At 51.0% G+C, this 15,508-nt stretch overlaps 1 protein-coding gene across 2 annotated transcripts in view; it reads right to left on the bottom strand.

Annotated features, from left to right (window-relative positions):
* DIP2C (disco interacting protein 2 homolog C) overlaps positions 1-15,508 on the bottom strand; it is a 252,180-nt gene that overhangs the window by 24,338 nt on the left and 212,334 nt on the right. For both annotated transcript variants that reach the window (XM_072749676.1, XM_072749677.1), the window contains 2 exons: positions 13,150-13,318; positions 10,963-11,133 (listed from right to left, as the gene is read on the bottom strand). In XM_072749676.1, the coding sequence (XP_072605777.1) occupies positions 10,963-11,133; positions 13,150-13,318 (340 nt within the window). The remainder of the gene's footprint in view (positions 1-10,962; positions 11,134-13,149; positions 13,319-15,508) is intronic.

Genomic DNA, 15,508 nt, shown 5'->3' with positions numbered 1-15,508 from the left:
AAGCGGTACACCAAGAATGCGGCAGAGGGGGCAGCCCGGGGGGCCCAGCGGTTCAGCCGCCTTCAGCCCGGGGCCTGGTCCCAGAGGCCGGGGATCGAGTCCTGCATCGGGCTCCCCACAGGGAGCCTGCTTCTCTGTCTGCCTGTCTCTCTCTCTCTCATATGAATTAAAAAAAAAAAAAAAAAAAAAAAAAAAAAAGAACGCGGCCGAGAGTTAATAAACAGGTGTTTCCAAACTTGAAAAACCCTAAGGTACAAAATACTGAGATTTCAGCATAGATAGGAGGGAGTGTGTATTTAACATAAAATTTCCTCACTTGCGCAAAATTAACTTCACTTTGCCAAAGAATGTAAGCTGGAGTTTCAATGTGGAGATTCTTCTTCAATGCATAAAGGAGCCCCAAGTAGTCAAAGATCATCAGAGATTTGCAAAAAGGATCATCAGGAAAGAGAATATTCACTAATTCCAACTGGAGCTTATTCAGACATGAAGACAGAGCACGTTTGAAATTTCAAGTTACGTTAATCAGAAAAAAAGAGGATTCCCTCTAAAATTTAGCTGTAAATATGCTGCGTATGCACATATTCATCCCAAAAATCACTTTTTTTATTGGTATAAAAGTATCACGTCAGTCAGGCGTCAGATACTTCCAGAACAAGCGTGTGATATCTCCATCTCAGCCGCAGGTGTTCAGACTCCCATCCCCGACACAGCAGGGAAAACCCGCCCAGTGCTCGGAACGCATCACGGCCAGGAGCAGCGCTCACCATGATCCCCGGAGTGCCGGCAGCGGCTGGAGCCAGCACTTTAACCCCAGAGCGGCACGAGGGGTGCAAAGCCATGTTTCCAGCATACCGACATAGGCCTCTCCACGTGCTGGCTGCGGCAGGGGCCAGGGACGTTACCCCCGAGTGGGGGTTGTGGGAGGCGGCGCCCGGGGGACACGATGCACGCCCCGGGCCTCGTGAGCCTTGTGGCCGCACCGGCAGCTGACCCGGAGCAGGCCAGCCTCGTGGCGGAGTTGCTACCACGCCTGTCTCACCATGGTCAGTGGGGTAAGGTGCAGACGACACAGCGCGTATTCAAGCAGCAACACATAAAAAGAGGATGTCGTAACCACGCGTGTTTTTGCTCGGGAATGCGGTTGCTTCATCATTTAAAAACAATCAGTCCAGTTTACTGTATTACAACAGAACAAAGGAGAAAAACACGATCGTATGATGGATCAGTGGCAAGAAACCCCTCACTCGTGGCCCAACTAGGAAGACAAGGGAGCCTCTTGTCTGAGAAGGGCCGTGCTCACCCCGGGGCAGGACGACGGCCTTCGTAGCCTCTCCCGGAAGCTGCACCCTAACGGTTTCCTCACTCAGGCCTGTGATCCACCCAGAATCGACTTTTGTGTATTCTATGAGGAAGGGTTTGGGCTCACTTACACTCATCCAAATCCTGTTGTTCCAAAACGTGTGTCAAAAACACGGTTTTTTTCTCTATTCAGTGGACTTGGTGACATGGGTCTATTTCTCATTTTTTTTTTCCACTTTTGCTGTTTTTGTTGTTTTGCTTCTCTCTGGTCGTCTCTCTGGATGCCAGTACACGTCTTTTTTTTTTTTTTTTAAATGGCATTTTCTGTAGGTTTTTTTTTTTTTTTCAAGATTTTATTTATTCATGAGAGACACACACACACACACAGAGGCAGAGACACAGGCAGAGGAAGAAGTAGGCCCCCTGCAGGGAGCCCGATGCGGGACTCGATCCCAGGACTCCAGGATCAGACCCCGGGCTGCCCGGTACACATCGTCTTGACTAGCACAGCTTCACAGGCAGTTTCAGCATCAGGAAGCTAAGTCCTCCGACACCCTTCTCTTTCAAGACCGGTTATTCTTTTCTGCAATTCCCTAACAACTCTAGAAGCGTTTTGTCAATTTCTTCCAGACAAGTCTTCTTAAATTTTGATTGGGACTGATCAGTTTTGGGGGAAAAAAGTCATCTGAAAAATACTGACTCACTGGTGAAGCACCTGCCTTCAGCTCAGGTCACGATTCCAGGGTCCGGGGGTCAAGCCCCGTGTTGGGGTCCCTGCTCAGCAGTGAGTCTGCTTCTCCCTCTGCCTGCCCCTCCCCCTGCTAATAAGTAAATCTTAAAAAAAATATATGGACTCGTTTACTCCATGAACATGACACGTCCATTCCCACTCTTGGTGACCATGAACGAAGCTGCCATCCACATGTGTGCGTCGGCCCCTGGGGAGGTGTGTGCTTTCACTTCTCATACATGAATACCCAGGAGAGCACCGCTGGGTCATGTGGCAAGTCCACGTTCAACAGTACAAGAAGTTCACAAACTGTCTCCAAAGTTGTTGCACTATCCCACATCCCAGAGTGACGAGGCTTCAGAAACTGCTCGGTCCACACCTGACATGGGATCAGCAGTCTGTCTCTCTTGCTTATTAGTAATCGGGGTCACTAGGAGTTTACCAAATTTATTATTTTTGTAAAATTACCTTTTCACCATATTGAGTTTTCCATTGGTCTGTTTTCTACTTAACTCATTTCCATATTTATTTTTATTTTCCACGTTGGGTCTTAATTTTTTTCCTTTTTCCTAGATTTTTTTTTTTTTTTGAAGTGGAAGCTTAAATAGATTTTACACTTGTGGGCAGCCCCGGTGGCGCAGCGGTTTGGTGCTGCCTGCAGCCCAGGGCGTGATCCTGGAGACCCAGGATTGAGTCCCGCGTCGGGCTCCCTGCATGGAGCCTGCTTCTTCCTCTGCCTGGGTCTCTCTCTCTCTGAATGAATAAATAAATAAATCTTAAAAAAAAAAAAAAGATTTTACACTCGCCTCTTTCCTAATACAAACATTTATGGCCGAGCACTGCTTTACATGCAACCAACAAAATTTGATACACTGTGTCTTCATTAACAATCTTTTAAAAGTATTTTCTCATCTTCCTCATGATTTGTTTTATTCATGGGTTATTCAGAAATGTGTTGCTTAATTCTCAAATATTTAGGGATTTTCTGGCCATTTTCCTGTTATTACTAGCATATTTACATCACAGAGTATACTGTGTGACTGTGGTCACTTATTACTCATTGAAAACTGTTCCATAGTCTTTCTTGGGAATTGTTCATGTTTGAGAAAAATGTCAACTCTGCATCGGCTGGCGTCTGAGTGTGCTTGGGCAGCCACCACAGAATACACAGACCATGTGCCTTAACAGAAACTTACTTCCTCACGGTTCCAGAAGCTGGAGGTCTGCGACCAAGAATCTGGCACGCGTGGGCTCCGGTGAGCACCCCATCCTGGGCTTGCTGACCACTGCCTCCCTCGCCGTGTGAGCTCGGGGAGCACAAGCCCTCACTTCCCTCCCTCTTCTCGTCACGACACCAGGACTATCAGATTAGGTCCCCACCTCCAGGACCTCTCTCAACCTTTATTACATTTTCATGGGTGCCACGTCTCCAGTCACAGCGTGGGTAAGGCTTTAAGATACGGCTTTTTCAGGGATGCGATCCAGGCCCAGCCGTAGGGTGTCTGTGAGGGTCAGTTGCATCGAGTGGGGCCATGTGCTGCTAAAACCTCTGTGCTCTTTTTCTTACTTATTTTATCAGTTACAGGGAGAGACGTTAAAGTCTCCAACTAGCACTATGATTTGGTCTTTTTTCCGTTTAATTCTGTCAGTGTTGCTCACAAGCTTCGAAGCTCAGTTTTTAGGTGCATCTGCATTCAGAACTTTCACGTTTTACAGTGAACTGTGCCCCTAATCATCATGAAGCAGACACCCTCGCTTTCAGGGTCTGTAACAGCACGCCAGTCGTCTTCTCTCACCTTGTGTTTATGTTCAACATGTCGACACCCTCGCAGCTACGGGGTCTCTCCTCCAACTGCACGGAGCTCAATCTCTTCAGCCTCCCATCTCTGCCTTTTAATTGGCCTGTTTGTTCATTTACTTTAACTGTGGATGCGACTGGCCGTGTATTTGTCCCTTTCGTTTGTGGTCCTTTCTTGGGGGGAGTATCTCGGGCGGTCAACCTTCTCTAGTGGCTGACGTAGAGATCAACGTGCCTCGTGATCCACCTTCACATAACGCGCCTTATGAACCAGCAGCAGCATTTTTCCATCCACCTCCGTCCACCCTGAGGTTCATCACCTCGGGCGCCACAGCCACTCAGGCCACAAATGCCTCAATGGTCTTTTTCCACTTCGAATAGTTAACAGGCTCTAAAGAAATTTAAATTATTTACCTACCTATATATTGATAGAAAAAAATTCCAAACGTTCCCTTGGATTTACCTTCTCTCTAGCATTCTTGGCTTCTTCCTACAGACCCGAGCTGCCTCACCACCATCCTCTCTGACCACGCGGCTCAGCTCCTCTCAGAGACCTGCTGCGGTCCATGCACTCTAGGCGTCGCTCCGCTGTCCTCTGCGTCTGTGGTGTTGGTTGTGTGCACTGTCCTTCCTCCTCTGCACGTCGTCTATATAGGCAGGTGACTGCTTTAGGACCACCTCTAATTTGGCTCTCAGCATCTGGATGAGGACGCGCCCAGGTGTGCTGGCATCTGCTCCGCTCGGCCCTCACAGGGATGTTGAGTCTGCAGGCTGCTCGCTCCCATCAGTCTTCCCTCAGGTCTCACATCGTTCGTAGTCTCCGTCCCCTTGCCCTCCTGTTCTGGGATCCCGTTCTGGGATGTGATACCGCCCCAGGGACTGCGCAGACTGCTCCACTGCTCTCCTTGTGTGTGTTTGCAGAGCTTCCACTGATGGGGCTGGAAGTTTGCTCCCGGCTGCATCCAGTATCCCTTTGGAACCACGAGCAATCTTCTGTGTCTGTGGCTTTCGTTTCTAGCATTTCCATATGGTTCTTTCTTGTACTTGTGACCTTTCTGTGACGTCCTCCAGCTTTTCATGCAAAGCGCATGCCTTTTCAACCGCACTCTTTAACTTACATCTCGTAATTGCCTCGGAGTCTCTGCTAACTCCAGCGTGTGTCCTACGGATGGCTTCTACATCCTCCTCGGGCCCCATATTACATGTCCTTTCCTCTTTGAGCTTTTCACTGTGTGAAAAAGACCTGGTTTCAAAGACCTGGGGAGACAGAAGTAGAAAGCCCACATGCCCCACAATGGGCACGTCCTTCTCTGGTCTCGCTCAGGGTCTTGGCGACCTGTGCCGTCTGCAGGGGTCTGGGCTCTTCAATGGCTCCACTGAGACGCCACTCGAGGCTGGCCTCATGGCTGGGGGCAGGACCAGGAGCGTGGATCTGAGAGTCCGGACACCAGCTTTCTGCTGGACAAGGCGGTCCTCCCTTCCCTCCAGCCTCACTGCAGCCTTCTCCCTCCCACAGCCAATACCCGGCCTGTGGAGGCCAACATGCAGCACGTGGTGAAGGCCCAGGGGCCTGGGGCACACGTGCTCAGACCTCTTGCCCCACCTCTGTCCCTGGGGCGCAAGGGGGGCCACCTGGGGCTGCCTGGATGGAGCCACCCAGCATTCCTGGTCTCTGCTCAGCCCTAAGCACCTCTGCCTTCTACCCACTGATGCCCATAGTCCCTCGGAGGGAATGGTTTCTCCTCCAGGGCCCCCTGATACTGCAGACACCCATTGTTTTGTTTCCTAGAGGCCTAAAGATCCTCAGGTGATTCTCACGGCTCTCCTGCTGCCACCAGCATCTGCATGCTCCCCTCTGGACAGGTGGGGGCGCTGGGCAGGGATGCTGAAGGACGGGATTTCCACCCACCCTGCTACGCTGTGTGCCGTATGGTTTGGATGGTCTCTACGGTGAGTCCCTCCAGCTGCCCCTCAGTCAGATGAAGACAACAGGGGCTCTTCTCCCCACAGATGACCTGAGCTCACGGAGACGCCTGTGCATCTTCAGCTGACAGGTCTGAAAACCTGATCGTTTCTAACCATGAGAGCTGTTAGGACAGCTGTTCTGGGGGGAGAGGCTGTCAGAATGGGACGAAGGGTATGTGTTGGTTTGGGAGCCAGGTGATGGGCTGAAGTCGCCGTCGGCAATCCCTTCGGGGGCACCCAGCACCTGAACCCTATGTGGGGGATGCCCCTGCGGAGCTGTGTGGGCCACAGAGCCCTGTCCCTGTGCTGTAACTGGAGCCAGCACTGCCGTCCTGACCCACCAGCCGCCCAGCCGCCCGCACCCACCAGGGGCGCCAGCACGCGTTGGGGCTCCCGCTGCGGCGGCGTCTGCACCGTGGCCCGAGCGGAGTCTGAGCTGGACAGCGGGGGGGGGGGGGGGGGGGGGGGGGGGGGGGGGCGTCCGGCGCAGCTCAGCCACACCAGCGTCCTCCTGGCGTCGCGCCCTGAACCGGGCCTCCGGCTCCCCCGCCGCCTCCGAGAGTGACCCACAGCATCTCCAGAAATCCCTTTACGTATAAATTGCCAAGGAAGCTTTCTGCGACTTGCAAATCCGAACACGAATCCGAACATTGACCAGTTTCTGGTCCCAAGATGCAGGGCCGTGACACCGCTGTTACTCTGCACCAGCCCAACGAGGCGGCCCAGTTGGAGGTGTGCGCACTGCAGGCACTCCCAGGGGCACCGGCACTCTCCCCTCCACCCAAAAGCAGAAGGGGAAAGGAATGGGGAGTTCTAACTAACCAAAGTGTCATAACTAGCGATTTTCTTGAGAATTTCCTAAGATTTCCATCAGCCTCTGAGCTTCCTGGTTTCTTTCTCTCCAACGATCAACGACTTCGCTTCTCATTATCGGGGGGCCATATTTCTCTTTCACTGTGTGAGTTTTAAGATTTAAGGTTGGTTATAACTGTTACTATTGATTTAAGCTTTCCCCCCAGGTAAATTAATCGTATTTTTCTAAAATATAACAAAGATCAAAGGTTGCGCTAAGCTGACTTAAGGGAAAAGGGAAGACCTCATTTTCCCTCCTTTCTTTTGCTGATGGGGAGGACGTTCGTTTTTGTTATAATGAGCTAACTTTCTGAATTGAATGCAACCATAGACCTTCCAGCTTATGCTTCTGAAGGGTAATTGTGGTTGCAGGCAGTATCTCTGTCAACAGAGGTTAATACGCACATGACACTTAATAGCATGAAGGGAAATCTACGTGAAAGTTAAACTCAGAAGTCATAACTTGACCTAATGTCCACTTTTGTCAGAGAGATTCAACAAATACAAATTGTGTTAAAGTCATTTTTATGGTTAAAGATTCTGGGAAGTATCATGTTTAAGTATAAAACACGGCCCCTACCTCTACATTTCTTCCTCGTGTAGAGTCTCCAATAGACCAATATTTCATGTAAAATTCAAGTCAGCCACACTTAATTTTATGAGCCCATTCTTCTGCCACAGAGCTGTGACATCGACCTCAAGAGGGCTGTGTTGAAATAATGTGGCAGTTCCTGCTTCAGAACGGTAAGTGGGTGAATAAATCACTCGTTTCTGAGATCGAACAGCTGAGTCAACAGCAGCACAGAAATTATGACTGTCCCAATTTCCTATTTTTATGACGGTCTCACATTTAGATTCTTATACCTGCCCACTTGCATATTTGATAACGCTACATTTGTCAATTTTCAGGATTTTCTCTACACCAGGGTTTTACAAGCAAGCAGCCGTCAGGACACCTTCCGGCACGCTGCCCACCCACACAGCACGGGCCGGACGCTGTACAGCCTCCCACCCACAGAGACATGCGTCTTCCGGTCGCCTAATTTAGGTCGTACAAAACAGCAGGTGTGACTTAAAATCTAGAGAGAAGGAAACTGCTGAAAACCATATTGGCTCCTCTGCTGTGTGTGGTCAACTCTGCTTAGACTGTGTTCAGAAGCAGCGAAGGTTCCGCCTCCACCTCCCCGCTCCGTCCAGAGGATCCTGACCTCTGCTCTGAACTCAGACTCTTCCCTCTGAAAACAGCTACCTCACCCCCATGCGCTGCAGGAGATCCAACCAGAGAACACTTCTGTTTTCAGGGTCAATGTCTTTTTCCTTAAGTGTAGGCCCTGGACTGGCTACTGGAGCTAACAGTGGGCAGCAAACCCTTGCTTCTCACCAGCAGGGAAGAGCTACAAGTGACGCCACAGCCCTGACTTGGTGGAGATTAGTTGCTGCCATGGACTTAACTTCACACAGGAGGCTGGACTCGTAACAAAAAATTGCCTGGTTTCCCCAAAGTGAATTGTATCTGCAGCTAATGGAATCAAATTGTGGTACTTTCACAAGGTGGACTCAGCCATGGGCAGCCACGTGAGGCCCTGTCCTGGGTAGTCTGTCACCAAGCGGAGGCTCACAAGCCTCTAGAGGGACAATGACAAGCAGTGGCAGAAAGCATTAAGCAGGAGGGATGAATGCCAGCGGAATTCAGAGCAAGGAAAATACTTGTAGCCCAAGGACTTGGACCTGGAAAGAGATGCAGGATTTTGCCCTGGGAAGACGGCAAGTCCACTTCTGGCCGAGAACAGCGTGGGTCATGGTACCAGAAAGTAAGAGCACCAAAGACTCTATGGTGGAGGATGGTGCTTGGTGTCAGACTGTATGAAATCGGGAGGATGATGGAAGATTCCGAGCAACATCAATGAAAACCATTCTCTTATAGTAAAAACCAGCCCCTAACTTATCTCCATGTAACATTAAAGTCTCACGAATCAGGCACATTTCATTCCGCAGTCATACCAACCTGCCCCCCAAAGACCAGAGAGCCCTCCTCCAAGTGGTAGGTGGGCCCGCAACATGGTGCCCAGGCGTGACCGCGGGGGCAGAGGGGAGACGCCCCTTCTCCGAACGCGGCTGCTCGAGAAGGCTGGGCAAGCCGCTGGGTGACCAGGACGAACAACCCTCTTGGGGAAACTGTGTGCCCACCCGCCACTTTCACATACATTGGCAATTCTGCTAATTCTACAATGAAGGGAAACCTAAAATGTTCAGCGCCTTTAAACATTTAGGGACAGTATAAATTCCTGTTTTTTCGATATTTTTACATAAAGGGATTAACGGTAATTACTTCTGGGTGGATGGAATGACAGGACTTATTTATATATTATTTGTGTTATATAGTTATTGGCTGCTCTGTATTTCCTGATTCGTTTTCTAAAATACTCCTTTATTAAAAAGTTCAATCTGTAAGAAATCCAGAAATAGGTTATTTCCCATATTTGTCTACACATTCATAAAGATTCAGTTTTAGTACATTTCACAAATCTTGTTAGGTATTTACTGTGGGCTGGGCCCTCTATTAACACCTCAGGGAGCAAGAGACGTGCCTTTCTGCCCTGACCGAGCACTCCGCCTGTGGGTTCGCTATCACCACGCAGGTTGGAGATGTGCACGGACTGACCGGAGACTAAGGTTCTGCTGACCAGCCCTGCTCATGGCCCTTACACTTACTCGCTGGCGTCCCAGGCACGGCGTGGACAGGCTACCTGTGGGGGAGGCCTTCCCTGACCCCGTGTCCAAGTTGCTCTTCACCCTCCTTCTTGGCTTGTTTTACTGAGAATACTTTACACAACTACGGAAAGATACTCTGTGTTCAGTGTCCACCTCACTGATTAGAAGGAAAAGTTCAATGAGAGTAAAATTGGACTCAGGATGACATAAAGTCACTTGATGCGAGGGGTGTCCCCTGGAGCTGCTGAGGCCCCTGGAGCTGCGGGGACAGGGCTGTGTGGTTGTGGGGTCCTTCATCAAATACAGTGCACATGCTCACTGCCCCCTCCAAGTCAGAAAGTTCCTGACCTCTGCCTCACTCCTGGTCCCGTCATCCTAGCCAGCAGCTGGAGCCTGCACGCCGGTATCATGGTGTACTTTATCTGTACTCTCAGACACATGGACGTTTCTAGCTAGTTTCAAATGCTAATCATTCAGAAAAAGGAAACTGGGTATAAATGAGTTAAGAATAAATTAAACAAGTGAAAAAACTAGAATGTACAATATTGATTAAAGATAAGGCCAAGTTTGGAAAATAATGTCATGGCCCAGAACAGTGACATCACTTTGGATGTAGCAGAAATTTTGAAAATAAAAAAAACTGAGATAAACCCCTTCTATAGATGATGTTTCTCATGCAACCTCATCAGATGGGTCACTTCTGGGAGTCCCTTCTCCGCCCAGGTTGGCGGCGAGTCCCGGGGCCTGGAATGCCAGTGAGGACAGGGCTGCCTGGGTGCTTCCCAGGGTCACGCACAGGGTAATAGTGAGCATCTACTTCTGGGGTCAGAAACGGCAGGGGGTGGGGGTGGGGGACAGCAGGTAGGCAGGACAGAGATTGGGAGGCGACCTGTGGGTTGTGCTCGGTTCCATCACCTGCCGTGAGTGGCGTTTTTTCCTGTCACTTTGTTGGAGGAAGTCTGTAGCTGTGCCCTGGGTGGCCTGCTGCGTGTGGCTGGGGAGGGCACGTGGGGATGGCCCCGTCAGTCCTCCCAGGCAGCGTCTGCCATGGATCGGGGTGCCGGTGGAAAGGGTTTGAAAGAAAGGATAGTGAAGATGGTCACGAGGGGCCAATAAAGGCAGTGTTTCCAGCCACGGCCACCGTGGCCACCTCACCGCTGGGCCCCACAGATGCCACCTGCAGCCAGTATTTCTAGACTGAGCACAGCAGTGAATTCCGGGACCGACTGGTGCACTGGGCCTGCTGCCTACACAAGACGCTATCTATGCTTCTTGCCACCATGAAACGTTTGTCCAGTGCAGAAGCTCTAAAAAGCCTGACTTGGGGTCTGCGCCAAGTGCTACTCATGTTAAAACGTTTCAGCACAGACCAAGAACTCTGTGCACCATGGGTGCTGGTCACAGACAAACACAGACTGAAAATAAATGAAGAAAAAGAGAAGAAAACCCACCAGAGAAGTGTGACCAGTCACATGCATTGGATCATCAGGTATCCTGTAAGCATAGCCGAGCATCAGCCACGGAAATGACACTGGCTGTGCCGAGTGCCTGTTACTGAAAAGTCACTCTGACGGGCACACGCCTAGATCCCCGTGATACCCACCTGCAAGCAAATCGCCAGGTTCACCCTGCAGCCGAAGGATGTGCTCACGGCCCGTGGGTGGAGACCCAGGTCCTTAAAGAGCTTGGAGAACGACTGGGTGAGCGCTATCCGAGGCCGCTCTTCCGCCACCACCACACACGTGCGCACGCGGGACAGGTCTAGTCCTCGGGCCTGGAGAGAACGACAGCGGTAAGGTGGCAGCCTTCCAGTGCCCAAGCGCGTGACCTCCTCAACCCGACGGGTACGAGCGGCACACGCGCTACCCAGACATTCGTCCCTAGGGCTGTGTGTGTCCACGGCATTAAAGTGTCCCAAGACGTCTGTGTGGAAAAAACCCTACAGGTTCCAGGGGACCGAGGCGCTCCTACAAACCCATCTAAGGTAACAGCAGGACTTAGCAGTGAGGAGGAGCAAGGTCCTGGATAAAATAAAGGACAAGGTCTGGGGAAGCAAGGAAGCTTCTGTACACACCGCTACCAACATGGGCACATGCTGGCCGGAAACAAGAGGACCTGCTTCTAACACAGAATGGAAAAGTAAACACAGGACGCCTCCCAAGTCCCACGAGACTGGAGAGCCCACGGCCAGCTCTGATGGCTGCGCATGACCGAGCACACCCCAGGGTGCGCACTATGTTGGGTCAGCAGAGCAAAGGGCAAGCCTCAGAGAGGGACCTCGGTGAGCTGAGCACCAGACTCTGCGAAGCAGGGGGTCTCCAAGGATGGACACTGGCTGCAGCATCTGTTCCCCTGGCCCCCTGCACCGTGGCCTGGGCTCTGGGGACGGACACTGGCTGGACCGTCTGCCCTCCTGGGCCCCTGCACCGTGGCCTGGGCTCTGGAGATGGGCACTGGCTGGACTGTCTGCCCTTCTGGCCCCCTGCACCATGGCCTGGGCTCTGGGGACAGACACTGGCTTCTATGCGGTACAGGGACACACAGCCGGGGGGCCTCAGGCTCGCAGAGACCCTGCACAATGTGACTCAGAGCATCACTGGGTGGCACCAAGGCTCCACTTGTGTGTCTGTGTGTTTGGGAGGCAGTGTGGCCTGGGTCTGCAGATGAGGTGCCTGGAGCCAGAGATTCTAAGTTTGGCTCCAGAATTTAGTAAGTGTAAGGACCAGAATTTAGTAAGTGCCTAAATTTAGTAAGAGACCAGAATTTAGTAAGAGCCTTTAGTAAGGCTCCAGAATTTAGTAAGTGTAAGGACCAGGAAAGGGTGTTGAATTTCTCTGTAACTTGAGAGTCTTCATCTCTAAGAACAGTGGTTTCTACGCCAGACACCTGTTGTAAAGGTTACATGAATCAACACGTCAGCTGCTAAGAAAGCACTTGATCACATTGTTATTTGTGAAACATACTCATTTTATGAAATAATATAGGTGGGTACAAGTAGTAATTACATCTTACATATTTCTTTTCCTATATGTGTTTATAATTTCACGTAATCATAGATTTACATGGCTTTAACATTATCTTCTGTTTTCTTGTTCAAGCTTAATGCACTAGGTCTAAATAGGAGAAACTTCAGGAGGTAAGCATAGCACACGAGTATCTGTATGTACGTGGAATATTTGTGCATGCGTCTACACACTCATCTACGCACATGTCATCTGCATATACACAGAAACGTATGTCTGGGTGTGCAAACAATGGAGAGTAGCCAGAACGTACGCTGCAACAGGCGATAGGATTACTGCCCGCTCCTTCCCTGGATAAGGACTCTTCACCATGAAAACACGGTGATCAAAATGTTACTGGTTTAAATGGAGGAAGTGTTAATACCTTGTAGGATGCAGACCTACAAATCAGGGTCTTCAAGGAAAACAAAAATGAGAGGCTAAAATCAAGCCTATGACTTGAACACCAACATCAGAGTTGAAGGAGCTTCACTGAACAAGTGAATTCACCAACAGAAGAGCAAGCTTTTGAGGGCAGGCGAGGGAATCATGGGCATCGGGAGCACACCCCGACCTGTCACCCTTGTGGGCGATTATTCACCTTATAAAATCAAGTTTTCACTTGAAATCAGTTTTGTGAGCTCCAGGCGATAGCGGACTATCCCTCAACTCTTGTAACGACTTTAACCACGGGAGCCCCTCCCATGCTCTGGGCCGCGTGCCCCCCCCCGCCCCCCCCCCCCCGCCGCGTGCTCCCCCGGCGCCCCGAGGCCCTGGCCACGGCTTACCTTGAGGGATTCCGTCTGCGAGCCCAGCCCCTTGGTACACAGCTCCATCACCGAGTAGGAGCAGAATGTGTCCCGGACTTTGTACTGGCTCACGGCAAGAAGCCACAAGGCAGGGTTGGTTTCCAGCTCGGAAGGCGGAATGAGGATGGACTGGTGGCCGGAGTATACGCTGCAGAGAGAGACGGGAGGGGCCGCGTGAGGCCGGGGCCGCGGGACTCCCCCGAGCCTCGGGAACGCCTGCTGCCTGCTGGCGGGAGCCCCCCAGGTTCGCAAATACAAAATCAATGTGTGTTCACAAAAACCTTCTGCAAAACCCAAGACAACCACAGGGTCTTGTTCCACGGCTGCGTGTTTGGGCCGCGTCTGAACCCTCCAGCGCTGTGAGGCCGTCAGGGGTCTCTCAAAGCTGCTGTATTTGCAAATGTGGGGAGCACGGGGATGCATTTATAAAGATGTACGTGTTCTTCAGAGGAATGTCTAACCAAGTCCTTTTTTTTTTTTTTTCCTTTGTTTTTTTTTAATGTAACTGCTACACCAGCTGCGGGGCTCGACCTCACGACCCTGAGATGAGTTGCATGCTCCACCGACTGAGCCAGCCAGGCGCCCTGCCCTTTTTTTTTTTTTTTTAATAATTGGCTTTTACTGCATCACTGAAGGAAGAATCTTAAACTCCTACGCATTTAAACCACGTGTCAAAGTTCTCCAATGGTAGTTCACTGCTAGAGCTGTGCACACGCTCTAGCGACCTCGTAATGCCCTGCTGCTGCTTTTGCTTCGCTGCTTTAAGCTAATGTATAAGCCAGGAGAGGCAGTTAATCTGAACACCTATGAAGGAACATAAGTAAAAGACAACATTGTACTTGACACACTATTTACACACACGCTGTATTAAATATGCTCAAGCATCTCAAGGCTGTTACCTTCGTGCATAACTCAAGTCCATGTAAACCAATTTCTCCTCTTAAATGAAAGTACTTCCTCTGGGGAGGGGAGAGTGGGAGCTTGGTCCCGTCCTTCCTTCCACCGCTCAGGGTGCTGGCTGGGCAAGGGGAAATCACACGCGGGAACTTTAGCAAGCAACCCACTGGCTCTTGGGGCACGTTATGATAAACATCACTTAAAGACGCTGCTTTTGCGTCAGAAAATGCCTCAGCCCGTCACTTTGCAGCCCTCAGATGTCCCTCGAGGGGGGACGACCTGTGACGCCCCGTGAAGGCTCAGGCCCTGCCGTGACTGGCGAGCTGCTGTGCACCTTCACAGGTGTGACCCCCTGCACCCCTACGCACCCTTCTGCTGCTAATGCCAGTCCTGACTTTCAGAGGCTCCTGTCTCGTGTTTAAAATGATAGACATCTGCTTTCCAGGGGTCATACGCCCCCAATTTGGAATGTTTTAGGAAGAATACAGTATTTTTAGACTAACGAAAGGGGTTTGTTGGCAGATGTCTTCTCACTTGGGTTCTCAAGATGGATTCCACAAAACTCACATCCAAGACACGTGTGTAGAGGAAGACAGCAGGACACATAACCACCTTAGTCTGACCCGAGGCTAGTGCAGAGAAGCAAGCGCACGCAGCAGAGCGTGGGCACGGGCTGTGCGGCGGGGGGGGGGGGGGGGACGACGGGCACGTCTCTGCCCCACGTGTCTGCTTCCAGGACACTCTTGCTCGTCTCTGCAGAATGTGACACACACACCAAGCCCCTCGCCTGGAAACACCCCACCATACATCCCTTCTCCAGACCACAAGTTCTTATACTCAGAACCGAGGTCCTTTCTGCTATTGGTCACAACCCAGACAATCGACAACCAGCGTGTGTGGAGAAAACCTAAGTGTTACTCGAGGAAGGTATCTGATAATCACGGGGGAGCTGACTTTTAAGTGGTAGTCTCCGAACAAGAACGTATGGATTTTATTTAATCCTTCGGAGTAAGGAAGTCTGAGAACAGTCTATGGAACTATCCTTTTTTTTTTTTTTTAAAAGATTTTTATTTATTCACAGAGATGCAGAGAGAGAGAGAGAGAGACAGAGAGAGGCAGAGACACAGGCAGAGGGAGAAGCAGGCTCCACGCAGGGAGCCCGACGTGGGACTTGATCCAGGGTCTCCAGGATCACGCCCTGGGCTGCAGGCGGTGCTAAACTGCTGCACCACCTGGGCTGCTTAAGGGACTATACTGAACTGAGAAGCAAATCAGAACCGGTCTGAGTCAAGCTGGGAGGAGAGCTGAAGAGCTCTGAGGATGCACTGCTGTTCCCAGTAACGGGCAGAAAGGATGGTCGTACCCACAACTTTCGAATTTCCTTTGAAATCCTGCTGCCCCCAGAGCAGCATGCTCCAGCAGGGCCCCCGGAGAAGCCCAG

This window comes from Vulpes vulpes, chromosome 2, assembly GCF_048418805.1.
Source record: "Vulpes vulpes isolate BD-2025 chromosome 2, VulVul3, whole genome shotgun sequence".
Classification (NCBI taxonomy): domain Eukaryota; kingdom Metazoa; phylum Chordata; class Mammalia; order Carnivora; family Canidae; genus Vulpes; species Vulpes vulpes.
Note: the sequence above shows the minus strand (reverse complement) of the source record. Positions and strands in the feature narration are given on the sequence as shown.